At 41.6% G+C, this 23,764-nt stretch overlaps 2 protein-coding genes across 7 annotated transcripts; one reads left to right on the top strand and one right to left on the bottom strand.

Moving 5' to 3' along the window:
- Positions 1-784: 784 nt before the first annotated feature.
- On the top strand, positions 785-3,596 carry LOC100277965 (uncharacterized). Its single transcript, NM_001367301.1, has 3 exons — positions 785-1,335; positions 1,476-1,887; positions 2,440-3,596. The coding sequence occupies exons 1-3, from the start codon at positions 959-961 to the stop codon at positions 3,373-3,375; spliced, it is 1,725 nt and encodes a 574-aa protein (NP_001354230.1). The 5' UTR covers positions 785-958; the 3' UTR covers positions 3,376-3,596.
- A 2,599-nt stretch (positions 3,597-6,195) lies between these two features.
- LOC100276211 (uncharacterized) lies at positions 6,196-13,746 on the bottom strand. 6 transcript variants are annotated; one of them, XM_008652975.4, is made up of 11 exons: positions 13,554-13,746; positions 13,265-13,377; positions 11,824-12,023; positions 11,618-11,727; positions 11,309-11,522; positions 11,088-11,210; positions 10,936-11,004; positions 10,223-10,465; positions 10,082-10,144; positions 9,909-9,979; positions 6,196-6,648 (listed from the first exon to the last, which is right to left on the bottom strand). In XM_008652975.4, coding segments are annotated over exons 2-11 (1,131 nt in total). In that variant the 5' UTR covers positions 13,302-13,377; positions 13,554-13,746; the 3' UTR covers positions 6,196-6,647. The 6 variants fall into 6 exon arrangements, with proteins under 6 accessions (XP_008651197.1, XP_008651198.1, XP_008651199.1 ...); XM_008652976.3 differs by having other exon boundaries at positions 6,196-6,645; XM_008652977.4 differs by lacking the exon at positions 11,088-11,210.
- Between the last annotated feature and the right edge of the window lie 10,018 nt (positions 13,747-23,764).

Genomic DNA, 23,764 nt, shown 5'->3' with positions numbered 1-23,764 from the left:
GTTGATGCTCGAAAGTTGCATATATCTTAAGGGACTTGGTTGATAAAATAAAAACCACGGCTTTCTGAAATGTTAATGGTCTGCCATGGCCACCGACATGCTCCAATAGAACTTTGAATTGTTTCAATGATACCCTTTCGAAAATCCTATGTTAAATTAGGGCATTCAGGGCGACGATCGATGTTAGATTTGGGCACAAGGCACGAACTCGTACAACCTGAAACCGACAGATCAAGCTCATTCATCATTCAACCAAAACAGTTGACACTTTCCTTCCACCACATCAATTAAATAAGCCTCAGAAGATAGGCCACGAACTAGGGTCTGGTTTTTTAAGCTTCTTTCGCTAGAAACTTGTTTGCCACACACATAACAAAATATCTAAGAACTCATGAAACTAATTTTAAAAGCAGATTGCTTTTCAAATAAACAGGCAGCCTTGTAAACTTGTTAAAAACGATATTCTGCAATTGCTTACCAGAATATACCTTCCGGATCATGTTATTCCCATCGATTGAATTTTGGATGCTTTGGACTTGGTTTAGCTCCATCAGACGATCAGTTTTATTCCGGTGCCTAGTGCAGTCGTGTAGATTGTGCTTTGCCAGACAACGAGCGCACGCACACGTACGTACTAGCAAACAGCAAGCTGGTGCCTGGTGGTAGCTGACCACTGACCAGGGACAACACGGTCATTACACAAGAAATAGCCGTAGGTGGACCCACTCCGATGTTTTTACAGAAAAGCCCCTGGGCCAGGGTGCGCGCGGGGCGCGGCTGAATGGCTGATTTCCATGACCAGTGACCACCATGCCATCTTCTTTACCGATAAAAATCAATCCGGGCCGAGGAAGCAAAAGGCGACGGGGGAAAGCAACGGAGACGAGGGCAACGGACCAGGGCTGAGAGCCTAAGACCACCACACCTCCACTGCCTCACGGACGAGAACGCAGGAAGGATGGCGGACGGCACCGACGTGTCGCCGGAGTCGGAGGCGACGGCGGCAGCCGGGAAGAGCGGGGAGATCTGGGGAACGCTGGAGGAGCTGCTCCTGGCGTGCGCCGTGACGCGGCACGGCACGGCGAGCTGGGACTCGGTGGCCATGGAGGTGCAGACACGGATCCCCGTGGCGGCGCGGCCAGGCCTCACGCCGCACAGCTGCCGCCTCCGCTTCCGCCACCTCCACCGCCGCTTCTCCACCGTCGGCAGCGGCGGGGTCGAGGAGGCCGAGGAGGATCCCGACGCCTCCGCTGCCGAGGGATGGGTGGACGAGCTCCGGCGGCTGCGCGTCGCCGAGCTCCGTCGCGACGTCGAGCGATGCGATCTCTCTATCGGGTAAGGGATCCGGTGAGGAGAAATTTTCTAAAGTAGAAAAAAATACGTTTTGGACCCGTTTTCCTTACCGTTTGATGATGATCGTTCGGTGGGGATTTATTTAATGGGAGGCTAATCTCATTTTTTTTAAATTCGCGCAGGACGCTGCAGTCAAAAGTGAAACGGCTGAAAGCGGAGCGGGAGCAGAGAGCCTCCGGCGAGGCTGTGAGCGACCACGATCGCCTCTCAAGCGAGGAGCCCGGGTGCTCATGCAGGGAGTCGAACTCCACAGATCTGAAGCCGCCCAAACATCCCAGCCAGCTAGGCGACGGGTCTAAGGAGGAGAAGGTTGCGAAACAGGAAGCGTCCGTTGAGTCGGCGGTCGATTCCAAAGACAGCAGCGAAGTGCGGAGCTCGGCGAGCTTGTGCCGCCGCCGCCGTGGAAGCGGGAACGCTGAAGAGGAGGAGGCGGAGGCGGAGGCGTCCAAGTCCTCTCCGCTCACTTTCCTGCTCGACGCGGTCTTGGCCAAGCTCGGTTGCGTGCTGGACCGGTTACGCGAAAACGACAGCGAGGTAGGTGCCTCGGTAATTACTATAGTCGTGACTCCCACCCTGGCCTTCATTAACGGCTCTCCTTAGAAATGTTAAATGGCGTGACATGTGAATAGAAGCTAGTACCTGATTTGCGCGTACGGTTTGCCCGAGTAGGATGACTTCTGGTTGGGACCAATAGCACCGTAGAGGTTGTGAAGAAGCGCTTCAAAATATTCTGATTTACAAAATAACAAATAGTCCTATGACCTTATAATTTCTTACTTGATTCAAAGGTTTTTTGATAAAAACAATAGTTAATCTAATCGTATGAAAAAATTGTTTCTTAGTGTCGACAAGTATCCCTATGCTACCATCTTTTTGAGTCTCTATCTTTTTTTGCTCGTCATTCTAGCACGCTGCTTTGTTGGGTGCAGTGTTGCAATCAATCCTATGTAGCATGGGCTGGATGCCTAGTTACCTAGAACGATACAAACAGATAATTTTAGTCCATCTCTCGTATTTACTTTTTTCGTTTCTATTTTTATTTATTGTCTTTATATTTATGTCGTGGTCAATCCTATCTAATTACAGGAATCTGCCATGTACCGGGACACGATCAGGCGCCATGTGGACTTGGAGACTCTGCGGCGTCGGCTGAACGCGTCGGCCGGCTCGCGCGCCGACGATGACAGCCACTCCTCTGCGCACGAGCTCTATCGCGACCTGCTGCTGCTCTGCACGAACATCGTGGTCTTCTTCCCGGGTGGCACCCCCGAGAACTCCGCGGCTGTCGAGGCCCGCGCGCTCGTCACCGGGCACGCATCGGCGGTGCTCCACAAGCCGAAGCAGGAGAACGTGGCTGTGGCTGCGCCGGCACCGGCAAGCGCCGACATCGTTGGTTCGCTGATCGAGAAGGGGAAGCCGCTGATTGTGTGCCGCAAGCGGAGCTCCATCGCGAAGGCCGCAGCGTCTGCGAGAAAGGAGGAGAACACGATGAAGGGTGAGACGGCGGAAGAGACGGAGGACGAGAAGAAATCCGTGGCTGCGGCGACCAAGGACAAGACGTGGGGGGTGAGGACGAAGAAGAGCCGCGGTGGCAAGAACTCCGCGGGTCCAGGCCGAAACCTAGCGGACGGTGCTGACGGGCCGAGGAAGGGCGCCGGTGCTGGCACTGACGGGCTCGCCAAGAAGCGGAACGCCGTAGACTTCCTAAAGCGCCTGAACCAGTCGCCCCCCAGGAAGCGGGGGTCGGGGTCCCACCTGGGTACGACGCGAAAGCGGCCGGCGGCGATGGAGGAGCAGACGACTAAACGCAAGAGAGGAACCGGACGGAAGGAGGGCACCGGACGCGGTGGATCCAGGAGGGGCGGCAAGGCTGCCGGGGCGAAGAGAGGCGTCGGGCGGCCGCAGAAACGAGGCCTAGCACCAGCCACTCCGCCACCGTCCAAGAGGACCAAGACGAACAGCAGCAGGTCGGAGAAGTCTTTGGGAACGGGAAAGCGTGGCGGGAGAAGGCAGGTAGGATAAGAATGACCGTGGAAAGACCTCATAAGCGGTGATAGCAAGTGAAGCCGTAGTTTCAGTTTCAGCTGTGTAAATTACGTAGGTTGTGGTAGGTAGAGGAGCCGAGCTGACACGCTGTTTGTGCGACAGACAGATCTTGTGTTTCTGGTTGTGTTTGAACTGATAGCTCTGGTCGTGCAACAATTGAAGGGTGAACTGCAAAATGTATTTTTCTTCTTCTTTTATTGTTCTTGAGTTTGAGTTTCTTTTTGCCTTGTTGATGTTCCTCGACCTCGTGTCATTCATTTTTTATTTTACAAAATGAATGGACATGTTCTGAATTATTATAATCGTCCCTCTTACACCAAAGAAATGTGATTCTTATTTTCCAATGAACCCAACACTTTTCAAATTACTTAAACGTTAAAAATACTAATATCTATAAATTTTCATTAATAAGGTGTCTTCCAATCCGTCCTTCTATTTTCAAAATACTCGTCCACCTGTATGTTTCATATAATCATATCTGACCTGTCCGCTACAAGTTGGAACGGTCCTTGTTCTGCAATAATACAAAATCTGATTTTAAAATACATTAGTCACATTCAATGATAACATAGAGGTGGATTCTCTTGCATCATATTTGCTAGTATCTATAATGTGTAAGAGATCTCTAACAGCGTCTCAAATCAAAAAATAGTGTTCTATATACAAAAAAAAAACTACAACGGTTATTTTTTAAAATTTGGTAAAAAAAATTATAAGGCATTATCTCAAATGCCTCGAATATACTACACCATGGTGGTCTACCCTATAATCTAAATTTAGAGCTTCACTGTTAAAGCAAAATATTTTATTAGTTCCCTAAATTCTATAAAAATATACTTATTTTTAAATTTTAGAGTATTTTTATAGATCACGTTGTTGGAGATGCTCTAACACTAATATAAGATATGATGCGATGCTTATGAATCACATAGGCAGTTAGGCACATAGCAAAATTCTATTTATTGGATCCGTCCCGAAATATAATACTCCATTAGCTCCAAGTTTCAGCTAATCTAACTTTTCTAAATAGATAATAAAGCTATCATCTATAACCGTTTTAGATTATAGTTTATTCTAGCTTTACTAGATACATGATAAAAAAAACTATTTCTTTCATTTTTATACATGTCGTATAGACCTTGTTTAGTTTCGCTTATAATTCATTTATAGATGAAAATAAGTGAGAATTCCAAAAAAAACCTAGACTATTTTTGTTTCTTATAAAATCAACACTTCACCCGTTGAACTAATGAACAAGAAGAACCTTAGCATTTCCATGAATCTAAGAACGATGGAGAGAAGCGTAACCAATAAGCATGATGCAGAAGCGTAACCAATCAGGGCCTACATATGTTCAAAGCCTAATATTTATATCTTTGACCATCAATTACCCAACAAAAATAGGCAGCGACTACTATGTGCTATGCAAGCAGTCTCTAAGTATAAACGTGCACACGAGTATTCTAGTCCATCACATCATAATTCAATCATAGATGCAACCATGATTTGTTGGAGAGTTTTGTTTATAAACCTAATCAAGTTGTTGAAAGGGGTTAAGCGTTAAATTTAACATACGGCTAGATTGTGATCTAACGGATCAAAAGATCCGTTTGTATCTTGCATAGCAATCGTTGCCAAAAAAATATGGATATGTTTTTATTGACTAAAACATTTTAACATATATAATTTGTAGGTAGTAGAATTATATAGTTTCCAAAAATATATGTGGTCAAAGATAGTACTGTATAACTTGATACTGATGTTTGACTTGAAAGAAATTGATAGCTAAGTGTGCATCCAAACATACATATAAAAAAAGACATGACGACTTATAAATTTCGATCGACGTAACCATTATGATGAACATTTTTTAGAAAAAATGGACATGTGTGCATTAACTTAGGGTGTTTTAATATACTAGAGCTAATAGTTAACCGTTGAAGATATGAAACAGTCTACCTAATAATCTAATAGTTGAGTTGTTAGCTATTTTTAGCAAATTAACTAATAGTTAGCTAACGATTTATTAGAGCATCTTCAACAATAACTTATCCCGATGCCCTAAAATTATGAGACTCAAGTTACAAAATCTGCTCTAACAATTCGCTATTTTACAAAAAAAATGTTAAAAATATAGGTCATCTTCCTCACAAATATATTGTACCTTATTGGGCTGCTCCAACGAAGTAGATTTACATCAGTTAATCACTTAATTTGAGGCTTTACTGTTTAAACTTAATTTTTTGTTACTACTCTAAATTCTATAAAATATACTATTTTAATTTTTTAGAACACTTTTATAGACCACATTGTCGAAGATGCTCTTAGTGGTTTTTAAAAAACTTATTTTTAAATTTTTAGAACACTTTTATAGGCCACATTGTCGAAGATGCTCTTAGCAATTTTTAAAAACTAACGTTTAGCTCTAGTGTATTTAAAATTGAAACAAGATTGTATTTAAAATGTTTAGGACCTTAAAAAATTTATTCCAACAATTAGGCCTTAAATGATACTATTTGGGGAATAAATCACGTTAATAGAAAATAAATAGTTATAAATTAATAAAAACGAGGATAAAACTCAACTATATGAGGTAATATATTTATGACTCAAGATACCATGCTTATAATCGGTTTACTATTTTTTTTATAAAATAGACACTGTTGGAGGGTGTTTTAAGACTCCAGGGCCTATATTTTAAAATACAACCTTGTTTAGGACCTATCTTAGAGATGCTCTTAGTAGTTAATAAGATACGTCCAGCAGCATAAATGAAAAGCGTGCACAACAAAGTCCTAGCCAAGCAGCCAACATGAAAAGAGTGAACAACGTCCTTTTTCACATTAGAGTACAAGAACAACCAAGTTGGATATTATGCTAGAGTTAGACATCTACCTATACTGAATCAGGAATGCTAAGTGATCCGTGCTAATCATCTAGAACATTTAAGCTACTTTTACTACGCTACATAGGAAACACCATTCAAACAGTTCTGACATTTGCATATCCCTGCTCCTCGTGCGCTCAATTTTGTGTAGCCAGCAAATCCCATTTCAGGCATCAACAGTTTCCAGGCACCATTTTCTGGCATGTCAATTTTTTTGCCATAATGTGGTTTGTTTGTTCTGTGGTCGAGGTAGGTGATACACAGATGCATGTTAATCTTCCAATTCCAACAACTAAGTAGCAATGCCGTTCCATTCCCCAGGACCCCAGCAGAACCCCTTCGGTCTTCCATAGCCATATCTTCTATAACACAAAAATCGATCAGGGAAATGTGCGAAGCATGAATACAACATGTAAGATGATCAGCTGACGGATGTGCATTTCTGATGTGCATTTAACAAGCATCCAGGAAGACTTTAATATACCAGTAGTTAAAAACTCCTATACCTCAAAAGGTTCATCCAAGAATCCTATTATAAACTGGACCATTAATCCATTAGCAAATACTCTCTCCGTCCCAGTTTATAAGGTCTAACTACTTTTTATTCTTGTCCCATAATATAATGCATGCTCTCTATAGGCATGCGTACATCGATGCAGTAGTATTGAAAGAATTAAAGTATTTCTTTGTCTTTGAACCATAGGTGGTTACGCTTTATATATTGGGACAAAGGGAGTACTACATATGTTCTAAATTTTCGTCAATTTGGATTTCTCCTGATTCAACCTTATCTTTGTCTTGAAAGTGTATAGAAAAAACTAGTGTCTAACAGGCGCCCTGCGCGAGATGTTTTTTATGTCTGCATAAAAAAAATATAAAAAGGAAAGATATTGTATATGAAGGTAGGAAAAATGGATGTAATTTACAAAAAAAGAAACCACAGTTCGGTGCTACAAAAAGCCAAAAACCAATGAATTCAGTGTTCAGTTTATCAGTTTGGTGTTCATCGAATAGCAGTGCAGTAACCTGGCAAATGTTTGCCTACTCACTTTTCCACTTTTCGAGGAGTCAACCATTTTTAACTTTAACCATATTTTATAAAAAAATATTAATATTTATAGTACATAATTAGTATCATTAGGTAGATCTTTGAATCTATTTTTATAGTAACATTATTCTAAGATGCAAATGTTGCTAATATATTCTATAAATCTAGTCAAACTTGAGAAAGTTTGACTGACACGAATACCATAGCGACAAACATTTGTAGACTGAGGGAGTAATACATTCATACATAGACAACAATTTATCGCAATAAACAATATTAATTACTAAAAACTACTAAGTGCATGTTTGGAAGTAAAATATTTTTATACTTTCTAAAAAAACTCGGCCGGGGAGGGAAAGACCGCCCTCCCGGTATTCCATATAAGAAGAGACCGAAACAATGGTCCCGGCCGAGAAAATCCCCGAACCCTGGCCCCCCATCGCTAACGGGTCGGCGTCAACTGTCCACTCTGCAACAGCCCAACCAGAGGATGGCGCACAGGACATCGTAACCTGAGAGCGGATGAGGCACAGCGAGGGGATTTTTTTAACCAAGCCTGAAAATTCGCTCCCGATAGGAATCGAACCCAGGACTTGGAGGTGCTACTCGGAAGTCCTTAACCGCTAGGCTAGAGGCCCTTTCGCGAAGTAAAATATTTTTTATACTTTCTAGGCAGTATCATAATCTATAGGAATGTCATAGCATTTTATACCATGTGTTTGGTTGCATTCCGGAAAGCTGTGTTTTCAAAACCATGGCATTCTAGATACAATGGTATTTTTGGAGTGAAGCTCCACTTGAACAAAGTTTTTATGGTAGGACTAGCTTTTGCTTAAATACCATGGTTTACGATATCTCCAAACAATAGCTAGTATTCTTGGAGCTGGCCAAAACTACGGTATTATTAATGACAACTGCAAAGTGTAGTATTGTAAAACTATGGTTTTGAGAAACATTGTCACCAAACAGGCCCTAGCTGTTTTGCACAACCCATGAACTCCACGTTCTTGGCTTCTTGCTGCTCCCTGCCATAGGCGGCACCGCGGCATGAGCAGGACTGCAGGCTCGCCCAAATGGATAAGCGCCTCATCCCACAAGTTGGGCGTGGGGAAGCTGATGTGGAGGCGGCCGTAGAGGGAAGCCTGATGCGTCGCTCCACACTTCTACTGTCCCATCCCCGCTGCCATTGATGTCAGAGCAATGGTAAGGGATGAAGCGGAGCATGTGGTTGTGCAGGCAGAGGTAATGGATCCAGGTCTGGGACTTTGGAGGTGTGTGCTGAAGGGAGTTATGGGTCGTAGACCTGATAGGATGTGCATGACATGTTTTGCTTTGTTTGGTATAAGACAGTTTAACAGTTAGGTGTGATGTAAAAACCAACACTGAAGCCGATCACCGAAGTTGCCAAAAATCTAAACCAACACCGCACCGAAAAACCAAACAACCGACACTTCGGTTCTGTGATCCATTTTCGGCAAAAATGTGCCAGCCCTAGCAACTCATTCTGGGCACCATGCATGGACACCGTCTTAGTGAGCTTGCTGCAGTTGAGAACCCTGCATAACTCATTCTAGAGGTGTACATGGACGTCGGTTGTTGGTGACTTCTTCAACATTATTTGTGGTCATACTAATAAACTACTAATGTTTGTTAGATCCACTAGGTCTCAAGTGAGCTTGCTGCAGTTGAGAACCCTGCATAACTCATTCTTGATAATGCTCAGTAGCCACCGACATGAGTAGGTCTCAAGTGTGTCGCCCTTGCAGCGGCGGAGATACGTAGATGCTTTGGACCAGGATCTGAGTACTTCAATAGATTAGAGTTTGGGGACTTAGATTTGCAATTTCATAGTTTGGGAACTTTTGTGAGAATCACATATATTTTAGGTTTAGGGATTGACCATGTAAATATGAGCTACAGAGCAACATGTCAATTCCATGGTAGAGCACATCTCCACATTAGCTAATTTTCTATGATATGGCTGCTTTGAATCAGAATTGTGATACTTAAATAGTTTAGGGACCTACATCTACAATTTCATAGTTTGGAGACCTAGATACAAATGACGTTGCTCCATTTGGATGACGATATTGGAGAGGATGGAATTGAATTGAGTTGAATACCAAATCAGACATGGTATTGAAATGAGATGTAATTCCAATTCTATTGTTTGAATATCACTGAATTGGAGTTTGGAATTATGCAGTCTAATTCCACGCAATACCGAGGGGTGAGGCTTTGTATTGGGAGAGGGGGTTTCTAGTTATAGTCCAATTCCAGAGAAATGGGTCTCTGATTCCAAATCTCAATTCCACGTGTAACAAAACAACAGAATTTAGGAAAGTTGATTCCAATTCCCAATTCTGTGCTCCAATATCTACATCCAAACGGGGTATAATAGTTTACAGAATGGCATTGTAATTTACTCTAAATTGGGTCGAAGTTAGAAAGTATGACAGTAAAAAGCTAAAACATTTAACTTTCGGAATGGAGGAAGTATCATCTTGCTGTATAAGTGACTAAGTGTATAGTATTATCTGAACCTCAATGAGGTAGAACTGGCCAGGAACTTACCAGTTACCACTATCGCTATCAGATGCTTCATCAAGTCTGGCAATTGCATCAAGTAATGACTGCTCCTGATCCTAAAAGAACAAGTGTTTTGACTCATGACTCAAAGAAGGGGAAAAAATATGATAACGAGCTTATCAAATGAAAGGAACATTTGAACATAAGAATTAACTCACTTTCAGCAGTTTCCTTGCCTTCTCGATTTCAGGCATATTTGGATTGGCCAACACCCTCTCCACCTGTGTTCGAAACATACAACAATGAGACAAAATTATATCTGACTACCTTTTTATGTCTGACTGTTGATTGAAATTTACCTCAGTAACAACACTTTCAGTATTTGGTATGTCAATATAATCAAAATTCCTATTGATGTCATTTTGAGGTGGAGCATAGTCTTTTATAGGCTCATTTATCGATAACCTTCCTCTTCCCCTGATTGAACCTGCCATAGCACCGTTGTTGGTCATGTGCCTCTTCAGCATAGGGCCAGAAGGGCCCCAGCCATCATGATTTGAAAGATGTCCATCAAATTCCCATCTTATATCTTCAGGTGCCATCTGTTTAAGGAGTGTTTATCAATCTTCAACTGAATAATTAATGGCAATGTGATAATCAGCCAGGCAAATTTTAATTCACCTACAGATCAAACATGTTAATTCAACACGTATTCATGCTCTAGATCATACAAGCAAGTAAATTTCAGCTCCAGCAAATCAGTAAGAATATATTATCTAGGCTACTGCACCACTGCAAAAATACAATTTTGTTAATGGAAGTGCTACAACGACAAATATTTTACAAAACACAGACTAGCACATGAGCAGATAGTATTTTTGTTCACATCAATCAACACACAAGCAATGCACAAAAAACAATTATGCATATCCAATGGTAGAGAAAGCATAACAAAAAAAGTAAGCAGTTAGATAGTGTATAATGGAAGAACACAGCTAAATACAGAGGAAAAGAGAGAAAAAAGGGATAAATAGAAAAATGAATACAAGCATTGCAGGCAAACAGTGCTTACATCACAAAGCCTAACCCATTCCCAAGTCTCGGCTTGTGTGCCCATGTCATAGACGAGTTCATGCTCACCCTAAAGAGATCATGAAAGAAGATTACTGGGCACTGATGCATATGTGCATCAAGGAGCGAACAGTAGCAAAAATTGAAACCAACCGTCACAGCATTATATTTTGTTATGGTGGCCTCATAGAAGTTGTTGTCTTCTGGCCACCTTGTATAAACTTTATGGTTTATTAACGAACTTGGATCCACAGATGGTAGCACCAAAGGAATGGGCTGTACAACTCCAGAAGTCATTACAAAATTGTTCTCAGGCTGTTATATAAATATATCACAGGATGCAAAAAATATTATGCATAAAATTCTGAACATACCATCTTCGCCTTCTTGCCTCTTGCTGACAAAGGACCCCATTTTGCAGATGAAACTGAGTGGGAGGGCATCATAGGGGACTGGAGGCCTGCAGATTGCGAAGGAATCGAATGAGATGCCCTTTGCCTCTTGGTAGTGGGCCCAGGTTCTGCATCATATAAAACCCTGTTGCCACGATGCAGACCACTTGGGATTCCACCTGCCTGTCTTAACTCCCTGCAGATATTTTAGGTGAAAGCAATTAACAAAGGATGATATATAGATGATGAAGTAAAAACACACACACATACATAAATGCTTTATGGAAATACCTCATTTGACGGATGCTCCCATCTTCATTGACTTTATTTAATAGCTCCCTATGCTCCTCATCAGAAACCCTCAGTTCTTTCCTGAGTTCAGTAATCAAGCTCTCTTTTTCCTGTACATAAACACATCTATCTTATTCTCAGCACAAACAGTAGGCCAAGATATGACTACTGAAACTGACAGCGCAAGTTCCGATTCAGTTGTATACCCAGGATATTGCATCAGATTGCACTTTAAATGCCCTAAGAACACCAGTATATGCATCTTGCTCAACTCGATGTATTTCACTCTCCAAATCATTATTTGCCCTCATGTAAGGAAATGCCCCAGCAGATGCTCGGCCATTCCCACTGAAAACCCGTCCTCTCAATCCTCTATTTTGTGCTGGAGGGAGATCGTCATCAGTCCCTACAGCAAAGAGAGAGGAATCAATAGTGTAGTATATGAAATGCACAACATGACAGCAAGTCATAAGGTATACATCTGGACTATGTAGTCCTATGACTGCGACACCAACTATACTTGTAACCCGAATTTACAATTTGGTGCCTAGTGGGCCAGAAGCGCAGAACTAGTCACTAGCCAGAGAAGGTGAGTGACGTGGTATAAATTATAATGAATCCAAAGCCAGGATACCGTAAGGCCCCATTTGGATCCTTGAAATTGAATTCCATTCTAATAATCGCAATTTAGCCATAGATCAATTAAGCTAATATGATTTTGCACAATAATCGCAATTTGTATACTTCCATTGACCATATAAAAAGATATTTATGTGCTACATTTCTACTATAGAGGAGCGAGCCGAAGAACATGTTATAAGTTGTAGAGTAGAAACATAGACTAGTGATATAAAAGATGATAAGATCAATTTCCACTCCTCATCCTATGAATTTAAGATAGGCTTATATCTAAACTTTGGAAAGTGGTGGAATGATAAATTCCAAACCAAATAACCTACTCTATTAAGTAGATTCCAATTCCTTCAAAATGAAAGGATCCAAACGGACCCTAAGTGTAAACTGTAAAGTAGAAAATCTTTCCTGACACGTAACTCATCAAGTAAAACTACTACAGCACTGGTATAGAGATTTCCATAGCCAATACTCCGTATTACATCTCTGAAATCTGAAATACCTATAAACAAGCCCCTGAATTATATTTAATACAAGCTGCATTTTTTTTAAAGAATGTTTTTTGTAATTTCTTTTAGGTGTCAAAATAAAGAAACCCCATCCTAGAGCTTCCGTGTGGTAAGGAAAAAATGGTTATTTATTCCTTAGCAAAAAAAATGGAGACATATAATGCTTACTCTCAAACTTTGAGTATACAGTTGTAATATTATTTGTTTCCATCATCTTGCGATCAGGACCCTTATATCTAATATCTAATGACCCAGGACTTAATCCTGGGCGTCAGGAGTAAAAATCCAAAGTTTTGGGGAAAGAAAGTTTCAACAATTTATTCATTGGGCTATCTGTATAACACCGCAATTTAAATCTTCTGCTGCACATTTACATTGCTTAGTAGCAACATCAATCTCAAGATCATACAGTGAGGATGAAACACAAATTGACCCAATAGAACGGGGATCCCTAACCAAGAAAAAAAACATCAGGATTAAAACTGGTCAATTCGGGCAAACTTACCGCTGCTATCGTAGAGGTTGTATCCCACCGCCTTCATAACCCCGCCGGAAACAACGAGAGAGACGAACCGCCGAAACCCGCAGCACTTCCTCCGGATCCAGGCACCGGCGCGTCTGAGCTCGATTAAAGGACATGGGTATACATATGTACAACCAATATGTTTTGCGGCAAAAATCGTAGTTAGTAACTTGTAGTTAGATCAGGTCCGGATACAAATAGCCAAATAGCTTAAATTAGGGTTCTGTCACTCGGTCTCGCACAGCAGGAGGGAAAGATAAGGCGCGCATACCTGGTGGGTGCTCTTCGCCGGTGAAGGGACCGACCAAGACCCGGGAACCTGGCGTAGCTTAGGGCGACGGCGCCTGGCCTGCGTAGGCGGTCGCCCAGCGCCACGAGAGGGAGAAAGAGCACGGGGGACGAACGGGAGAAGTAAAGGAAGGAGGATGTGTTTTATTTCGTAGCCGCTGGATTAGGCGTAAGGCGCGTCGGCCGTCGGGACTCGGGAACCCGTTTTCTTTCACGAAAAAAAATGCCTCAGCTTATGGGGGAAAATGTTTCATGCTAATTTGGAAATCCTATTTTCTAAAAGATTTTCATATTTTCAAAGAAAATTAGTTTATTTTTCTTTAAAAAAACAGAAATCACTTGAGAAAATAAAGTTACAAACAACCCTATTTTTAAATGCAATTTTACTTTTCTAAGTGAAATTAGTTTATTTTTCCTTTGAAAATGATAATCCTTTGAAAAATGATGTTGCCAAACTAGCCCTTAGGCTTAGCTTTTACACAGAAGAATTTTTTACTTCTATATATAGAAATCACTCATTCCTAATTAAAAAATAATCCCAGTTTAAATGAAAATACTCTAGTTCACAAAAATTATATAGGTTGAATTAAAGTCCTTCTACCTTAGGGACAAATCTTATTTCAGTAGAAAGATGTTCCATTGGAACCACTAACTTACCAAAATATTTTACTTTATAGATTATTGACTTGTATAGTGAAAAAGATAATTAAAATTTAAATAGAAGTGCTTTGCAACACGCAAAGGCAAGCATAAAATAAAATATAAAAATAATGAAAAGGATATTTTAGCCTCATATTACTACTATATAGAGCGCGACGCAAACGTGCGACAGCGTTCGTCTACATCGGCGAAAAAATTTGCACTGTCCGATCGCTGTTCAGCGGCTACGTCTCTTCGTGTGTGCGTAGGCTCCTGTCCAACCTCTCTTTTACTGGAAGCTTCACGCTACGTGATAAAAAAAAGAAGAGAGATCGAGAAGGGGAGCGTCGGCATTGTTCTCTCCGCCGCCACTGCTCCCCACAATGCCGCTGCTGTAGCTTCATGACGGCGCCCCTGCACCAAGCCTCGCTCGTGCCAAAGCGAAGCCATCGGCTCCACCGCTCCTCCAGCCACGAACGTCGTCGGTTGTCCAACCCTCCCCTTCACCACCGCTTGCCACGATGTCGCTGCTCCAGCCTTGCAACAGCGCCCCCTTCCATTGTCCCCCCGCCCGCGGCCCCGCTGCTGCTCCAACTCTACAGCCCCTGTCCGACATGACCAACGCCTCGCAGGCGGAGGCGACATCCGACCCTATGAACATAGGCGTTGGGGCTTCACACTAAGCTTCACCAGAGCGTAAAACTCCCTCGTCGGTCCAGGGGAGGGACTCTAGCAAACGACGGACCTGCCGATGGTCAGCCGAATCGCTGGATTACCGTTGAATTGCTGAGTTTGATTCAGTGCGCATTATCTCCGGCTAGGGCCTAGGGGTTTGCAGTGGCTATTTCTGGGTCGATGGATCGGTCGGCTTTGGACTTTTTCTGATGTTGATGGCTTAGGATTTTTTGTTGCCATCGCTTGGGGAGATAATCTTTGGGGAGGGTTTTAGGTCTAGATTAGCCACAATATAAAATTTGATCCATCAGCCAAGTCGATTTATATTAATACACTATGATACAGGGATGTTTAGAAGATTCTTACCATCTGATTCACGTACTTATGAAATGAATTTTCTATTATTAGATGTTCGTTATGGTTTCTTTCTGCTTTATGTTCTCCCAGAATATTGTTAACCAGTGTTATGAGTTGGGTAGTACAATTGGAGTGATATCTTGATCAGCTGCATTTGGTTTGTGATTGCAGAGAAGGAATGGTTTCATAAAGGCGAGAAGGTTGATGGGTGGCCACCCTCGTCGAGCTGACAACGAGGATAGTGTGTGACAAATAGTCTGTCTCCAACATTGAGCATCATATATTCGAGCTATCGTGTTTGGTTATATTATACTACCTCTGTTTTTTTCATTTGACGTTGGCTAATGCAATTTTACACTAAAAACGTCAACTAAAAAACGGAGGGAGTATATTTTTTCCTTGATCTATTGGTGCTAAATATGAAAAATTCTCGATTTGCATGTAACTGAACATAAAATTGCTGAAGTTTTCCAATCTGTTGATAGGTGTGTTCTAAGGTTCTTGATATTCAATTTGGTTGAGGTCATATGCTTTTTAAAATACTAGAAAATCAATTTCAAATGATGCTGCTTAGAACTTATGGATAAGAACTCAATTAAAACACATTGTTCTTCATGTCTACATATGAATTGAACATATGCATTTTTAGATTTGTTTACGAAGATTAGTGCCTACTGACTAATGTGTTTCGTCTTCGTCCTTGCAGGCTCCACTGACGCTGCTAGAGGAGCAGTTGCCGCAAGACGCAGGAATGGACGAGCAGCTGCCGCCAAGTTCTAAGCCCGGAGGGTACGAGCAAATCTGGGGGAGGACCTGGTGTTCGAGGTACTGATGCGTGTGGAGGCCTGGACACATACGGTCGCGATCCATGTGAACTAATTTGGGAGACAACACACCCTTAATAAGTTAGATGTAGTACGAGTGTGAGTGTGAGTGTATGAGCACGACTGGTGCACATACCATCTGAAGGTTTGAATAATCTGTCATCTCTTATATGAAAGTAATTGCTGATAAGGTATGTGCATGGCAAATTAGTGGGTACAAGGAATAACTATTGTATAGCCGCATCAAAATCAGTGATTGACTTGGAAACCCGAGGAATGAGGAGAGCCATAGCAAACTCATCAACTGACAAACAAGTTATATATCTTTCTTTCTTTGTTTCAGTTTCACAAATTTATTGATTTATACATGATTATATTGCACATATATATCTAAAGCAACACTTTTAAAATGTAAAAACATATCGGTGAACGAGTCGCGCAAGGCGCGACCAATTTACTAGTTCTTTATATGAGAGGGATGAAACCCACTTATCTTAATTTATTATTAAAACCAAGACAGCACACTAAAACAACTAATTAGGAGCTAATATTAGCAAGCGATCTCTAAATTGTTTAGCTAATGGCCTAACTAATAATTAGGTATATTCCTAACTATCTACTAACTATCTATTAGTTCATTAGTTGACTTAACCGAGCTAATATCTTACTCTCTGTTTTGTCCATTCCATATTCCACAGAGTTCCATCAAATATGGTGATCTAGTGGCACACAAATAAGGACAGTCTGTCACTATCGTCAGATCAAGTTCGGCGTAGTCGTCATTCCCCTCCTCCATTCTCCTATGCCTCCTAATATCTTCTTCTATAGCGTCGCCAAGTATTTTCATTATTTCAACTTTTTAAGTGAATTATGTTGTTTGCGTAACTTGAAATTTTTTGTGTGACTAGTCTTTTTTGGCACAATTAGTTTAGTTTTGGTTTTGAAAAACCTTACAGTGTTGCATTAAAAACATATCACTTTTATCAATCATTCAGTTGAGGTTTCCAAAAAAATTAGCTAATAGTCAATTAGCTAATAATTAGCTAGGTAAAATTAGTTGTATAGCTAAACTAGATTTATAATGGATTAGATTAAATACTCATAATTGACATTCAAACATTCGATATGACATATGTTAACTTTAGTCGGAAGAATCAAACACCATCTAAGTTGTTTTAGATGAGAGAAGGATTGTATAAAAAATCAGAGATTGTTTTATTATTGTTTGTTAAGTGTTTTAAAAAACAAATGTAAAATTAATTTAGTTAGTAATTAAAGTAAAGGTCACGTAACTTGCATAGTAAAATCAACTAAAATTTCATTAGTTTAGTAACAGTATTAGTTATATAGTAAGAGTTTTAGCCTCACAAGATAAGAATCCAATCTATGACAATAAGATTACGCTCTTTTCATGTAGTTTTTTAGTAGTTAAAGTACTACTGAAATTCCATAAAAATTAGAAGAAAAAATAATATCTAATTACCAACTTTTGTGTAAAATTATATAAATTTTAGATACTGCTAGATCATAGAACTAAAATAGACAAAACTTAGTGTCATGTGGCAATGCCACATTAGCGACCAACACACCACTAGCAACATCTACAGCCATAGTGGCAAAGCCAAATTAGCAAAACCACTCACTAAAACCGTACATGGGGTTATTTGCTCATTTTTGTAAATTTGAGGGTTAAACAACTAGTTTTGAATGTGAGGGGTGAAGTAGAATACCATCTAAAAATGAGGGGCTATGTATACTTTTCTAAATAATATTGTTTGTGAGAATTCTAGGTGTTTAGTCACCTATAGGGGTCAATAGATGAAACCTAAAATTTACAAATTAAAACACAACTTGATCCCAGTATAATGGTTAGAACAATGTAAGGGTTAGTTTGAATCAAGGAGAGTTCGACTTGCAGAATGTTGCTCTTATGAATGTGTGGATTTATGACTTGGAGCAACATAGTAACATTTAATAAAGATCGACGCAAGTAGGGATTGCAATGGGTGGGTGTAGTGCGCACCACCCATGTTGACATCCAACACATTGAGCCACACATGCACCCATAATGCCTAAGAGGTGGATTTTTGCACCCCCACCTGTTGGGCACCCGATGGGTTATCAACCATTGCAAATAATTGAACAAAAGCTCTACTGTAGGAAACGGGTGACGCCTAAGAGGGGGGGTGAATTAGGACTTCTAAAACTTTTACTAAACTAGGCCACAATTAAATCCCTAGAGCAAAACCTATGCAAATAATCAAAACTAGAATGTGCAAACTCGGTTTTGTCTAAGTGTGCTATCTCTACCGCAATGGCTAAGTTTCAATCTACACTAAATAAGTATGCATACAAGATTGAAACTTAAATGCTTAATATAAATGCGGAAACTTAAAGAGCAAAGTAGAGAAGCAAACTCTCGGAGATGACGTCGGTATTTTTACCGAGGTATCCGGAACCACGCAAGGTTCCGACTAATCCTCGTTGGTGCCCCTACGCAAAGGGAAGCCCACGCGAGGGCCAAGCACCACGGTCGAGTAACTCCGTAGAGAGCCACGAGCCTTCTCCACGCGCAAGTGGTGCTCCGCTTCCGGCTCCTCTCGGACGCTCCCCGCCGTCTCCACTATCGAGCTTCCGGCCGAAACGCCGCGGGCCTCGTTCCCTCCGGTAAACGGTGGCGGCCGTGACACAAACGCGGTTGTCACGGTCTCGCAAGACTCTCGCCCCACTCGGTACAATTACAACGACTCACGCAAGAGCCGAGGGGTTGTGTGGTTTTACAAAACTCACTCAACTAACTAGGGTTCACCTAGAGCAAGCGCTAAAGCGGTCTAACTAACCTAAGCACTTCGCAAAGCACCTACGCTAATCACCGAGTGATTCTATTAAGCACTTGGGTGTTTGAGCACTTGTAAATGTCTACAATATGCCTTGGTATGTTGCTTGGGCTCCCACACTTGAGAATAGCCGGTTGGGGTGGTATTTATAGCCTCCATACCCCAAACTAGCCGTTGGACAGAAAGCAGCAGCTTTCTGTCGTCGGGTGCACCGGATAGTCCGGTGCACCACCGGACATCTACTGTGCAGTGTCCGGTGCACGCCACGTCAGTCGACCGTTGGCGCCTGTAGCAGTCGACCGTTGGATCCGACCGTTGCCGTCTGCCCGTTGTCACACCGGACAGTCCGGTGCTACAGCCAGAGAGCGCCTGTCTGCGGCCTCTCTGCGCAGACTGTCTGGTGCCACACCGGACAGTCCGGTGCACACCGGACATTAATGTCCGGTGCGCCACCAGGCGCTGGCTGACAGCCCGTTTCTTGGATTCCTTTGCTGATTTCTTCGGGCTTCTTTTGTTCTTGAGTATTGGACTCCTATGCATCTTTTTATGTCTTCTTTTGAGGTGTTGCATCCTCATTGCCTTGGTCCAATTCTCTTCGCATCCTGTGAACTATAATTATAAACACTAGCAAACATATTAGTCCACAGGTTGTGTTAATCATCAAACACCAAAACTCAATTAGCCAAATGGCCCGGGGTCCATTTTCCTTACAATCTCCCCCTTTTTGGTGATTGATGACAACACAACCAAAGCAAGCAAATAATACAGATATTTGAATTAAAATATGCAATCTACTTGCTAAGATGCATGATTGTCCCCACAATGTGAAATTATGGACTTAAGCCTCCCCCTAACTCCATAATTCACTTACTTCCTATTTTTGGACCAAATAACCAAAACCACTTGAAAAGCCATTTGTAGATATAAAATTTTAAATTGGTGGTGTTTGGTGTTTGATATAGTTTTCATTGCTTTGGTCCCTAAACTTCTCCCCCTTTGGCATCAACCACCGAAAAGGAAGACATTAAAAGCATGTAGGAAGTAAATAAAAACTTGTCCTCAAAAGATTACTCCCCCTAAATGAGTATTCTCCTTTAGAAAGAGTTTTTCTCCCCCTTTAGAGATGAAGAAAAGCTCCCCCTGACAGAGATCTTAGGAAAAAGCATGTGAAAATTAGAGGTGCAAGACATGATTTGAAAAGACTAACTTCCCTTATGCATAGGTAACAGAATATGAGTTAACCACTTATGCATTTTTAGCAACATGGAAGTATATGATATGAAATATAGTCTAATCAAATATTGGAGAAGACAAGTAAATGATACTAGATGCAGTCTCAAAAGATACCGATTGAAATTCAATGGCGAGCTTGAGAGACATGAGAGTTCTTGGAGATTTTGCAGTGGAAGATTGTTGTCTTTCTCCGGGGACTTCATTTTCCTTACAATGAGACTATCACATGAAATAGACTTGAAAAGGTGTTAGTCTCAAAGTGTTAGATTATAGAGTAACCTCCCCCTGAAGATGTGCATACAAGTTTTGAATACTTGTTGGAGACATGCACTTTGATTTGATATCAAGAGGGGCAAATTATCTACAATCCTAACTTTGGCACATATAAGTTAAATGATACAACTTGTAGAGATCAAAATTTTCAATTGATGCATCATTTACTATGGAGTGATATAAAAGCTATGTGCCGTGCTTAAATAAACATTTTAAGCCATGTAGGTTTGCTTAAGTATATGAATTAAAAACAAGCAATCCTACCATATGATTTACCTAGTATGCATGATTTTGAACAAAAGTACATAACAAATGTAATACTAGGCAAGAAAGGTAAACTAGATAAAAGATAAATAGATACGCATATCTAAAAACGAGAAATACAATAAAACTAGTTACCTTAGTCATGGGTGGGAAATTTGGGTCCAAAATTTTCACTAACCCACTTGGCAATAAACTTGATCCAATATGATGTATCCCATGATATACATCTCAAACTTGCCAAGTCTCCAAATTTCCCGAATACCTTCGGTCCACTCACTTCCCTTTCGGGATCCAAACCTTCTTGGTGCTTTTCATGGTTGAAATTATCTCCTTTGGCACCCAGATGCGTTTGGCCCCCTTTCCTTTGTTGGCTTGTTTGTTGGCCTTGATTGCTATCACCTTTCCGTTCTTTTTCTTCTTGATCAAATATGGTGTAGTATCCTTTTTGTTCACCTTTTTGATGTAGGTGTTGGAGATTTTGCTTGATGGCTTTTGCTTGAGCTTTTGCCTTTGTTTATCCCCGGTCATCGCCTTGCATTGGAAAGACTTGTGGCCTTCCATGTGGCATAGCCTACAAACCACAGTTTCTCCCTCTACAGGCTTGTTCACTCCCACAGTGGTGTTATCCTGTGGAGGTCGGATTTGTTTGGCTTTGCCTTTCTTGTCATACAAAGCCTTGCCAAGGCGAGCCACTTCTTGCTTTAATTGTTCATTTTCCTTTGCATCCTCATCCGAACATGTCTCTACAACAATATTCTCAACAACGACTTGGTTGCAGGGGTTAGAATCATCAATTAAATCAAAGCAGGAAGTAGAAGCATCTTTCTTAATTATTTCAGGTATTTCAACTAAAGATGCTGCTGGGGTGCTACCAATGTTTTCTAGCTTAGTAGTTAGCTCATTATTGTGTATGCTAAGAATTTCCATTTTCTCTAGCAAATTTTCAATAGCTTCTTGGGAGCTAGCTAACTTAGTCTTAAGTTTTTCATTCTTTTTAATAAGGCTATCATCGGTAGCAGTGGATGGAGCACTAGATTCTAATAGCTCAAGTTTAGTTGATAGCTCACTATTTAAGTTTGCAAAAGTTTCAAATTTTTCTAGCAAACCTTTGTAATCATTTTGAGAGCTAACCAACTTATTTTTCAAAGTTTTAAGTTGAGCTTTTTGCTTAGTGCAAACATCCTGGAAAAATTCTACGGCTTCCGCAAGCTCATCTAGAGAGGCTTTTCCCTCACCTTCATCATCACTACTACTTTCATCACTAGAGGATGGAGTGCTTTTGTTACCTCTTGCCATAAGGCATTTGTGTGATGACCGTGATGATCGTGACGAGGACCGGTGGCTGCGCGTCCTTGGAGGTTCATCTTCACTTGAAGAATCATCCCACGTTCTAACACTTGTTAGCGCCTTGCCTTTGCTCCTCTCCTTTTTGGGTTTGGCCATATTTGGACAGTTGTCCCTGAAGTGGCCCTTCTCCCCACATGCGAAGCATCCTCTCTTCCTTTGCTTTTTCCTGTCAATGTTAAAGAGAAGATCCTCGACCTGCAGGGGCACACCCATTAGATTAATCTTGCGGATCATCCCCATTACCTTTCCGACACGTCGGATTGTCTCTTCGTCCTCGGAGGATGATGTGCATGATTGATTATCTTCATCATCATCACTTTCTTCTTCTTCCTCTTCTTCACTTGAGGGACTTGGAGTGGGAGCCTTCTTTTTGCCCTTCCTTTCATCACATGCAAAGGCATATGGTCTTGAGAAAGTTGGCTCCTCTCCCCGACTCATTTTTCGCGACATCTCAAAGGCCGCGATTTTCCCAATCACAATGGTCGGGGTCATGTTGCTCAAGTCCTCCATGTTGTGAAGGATGGTGATGATGCTCCCATATCTTTGTTGTGGTAGCAGGGAGATAATCTTCCTCACAATGTCCGCATCGCCTAGCTTATTAATGCCAATATAGTTGAGCTCATTGATTATTAGATTCAAACGAGAATACATGTCTCTAACAAGCTCATCATCTTTCATAGCAAAAGAATTATACTCATTTAAGACTAGGCAATGTTTTTGCTCACGGACATTGGATGTGCCGTCATGGAGCTCATGCAATTTTAGCCAAATCTCATTAGCAGTTTTCAAGGTAAATACTTGGTTAAAAATATCCATGCTAAGAGATTCATACAAGCAATTTTTGGCTCTAGCATTTAAATGGATTTCTTTTTCCTCACTCGTGGTGGGTTTCTCGGGATTCTTGAGGGGTTTCATCCCGTCACGAGTGACTCTCCAAACACCTAGATCAACGACCTCTAGGTAACAAGCCATTCTAGCACTATAATATGGGAAGTTAGTGCCGTCGAAGTGTGGTGGCCTATGGGTATCCATCCCTTCCTCTAAAAAGCGTCGGCTCTTTTAGCGGTGAAGCTAAAGCGTTTCAAATGAGCCAAACCGGGCTCTGATACCACTTGTAGGAAACGGGTGACGCCTAAGAGGGGGGGGTGAATTAGGACTTCTAAAACTTTTACTAAACTAGGCCACAATTAAATCCCTAGAGCAAAACCTATGCAAATAATCAAAACTAGAATGTGCAAACTCGGTTTTGTCTAAGTGTGCTATCTCTACCGCAATGGCTAAGTTTCAATCTACACTAAATAAGTATGCATACAAGATTGAAACTTAAATGCTTAATATAAATGCGGAAACTTAAAGAGCAAAGTAGAGAAGCAAACTCTCGGAGATGACGCCGGTATTTTTACCGAGGTATCCGGAACCACGCAAGGTTCCGACTAATCCTCGTTGGTGCCCCTACGCAAAGGGAAGCCCACGCGAGGGCCAAGCACCACGGTCGAGTAACTCCGTAGAGAGCCACGGGTCTTCTCCACGCGCAAGTGGTGCTCCGCTTCCGGCTCCTCTCGGACGCTCCCCGCCGTCTCCACTATCGAGCTTCCGGCTGAAACGCCGCGGGCCTCGTTCCCTCCGGTACACGGTGGCGACCGTGACACAAACGCGGTTGTCACGGTCTCGCAAGACTCTCGCCCCACTCGGTACAATTACAACGACTCACGCAAGAGCCGAGGGGTGGTGTGGTTTTACAAAAC

Source organism: Zea mays, chromosome 7 (assembly GCF_902167145.1).
Source record: "Zea mays cultivar B73 chromosome 7, Zm-B73-REFERENCE-NAM-5.0, whole genome shotgun sequence".
In the NCBI taxonomy this organism is placed as follows: Eukaryota; Viridiplantae; Streptophyta; class Magnoliopsida; order Poales; family Poaceae; genus Zea; species Zea mays.
This window is presented reverse-complemented; position numbering and strand designations above follow the sequence as displayed.

Coding starts and splice junctions, on each gene's coding strand:
- LOC100276211 (XM_008652975.4), bottom strand. CDS start 13,301: ATGAAGGCGGTGGGATACAACCTCTACGATAGCAGCG. Junction 12,024..13,264: donor CAACCTCTACGATAGCAGCG/GTAAGTTTGCCC, acceptor TCTTTGCTGTAG/GGACTGATGACGATCTCCCT. Junction 11,728..11,823: donor AATCTGATGCAATATCCTGG/GTATACAACTGA, acceptor GTTTATGTACAG/GAAAAAGAGAGCTTGATTAC.
- LOC100277965 (NM_001367301.1), top strand. CDS start 959: ATGGCGGACGGCACCGACGTGTCGCCGGAGTCGGAGGCGACGGCGGCA. Junction 1,336..1,475: donor CGATGCGATCTCTCTATCGG/GTAAGGGATCCG, acceptor AAATTCGCGCAG/GACGCTGCAGTCAAAAGTGA. Junction 1,888..2,439: donor TACGCGAAAACGACAGCGAG/GTAGGTGCCTCG, acceptor ATCTAATTACAG/GAATCTGCCATGTACCGGGA.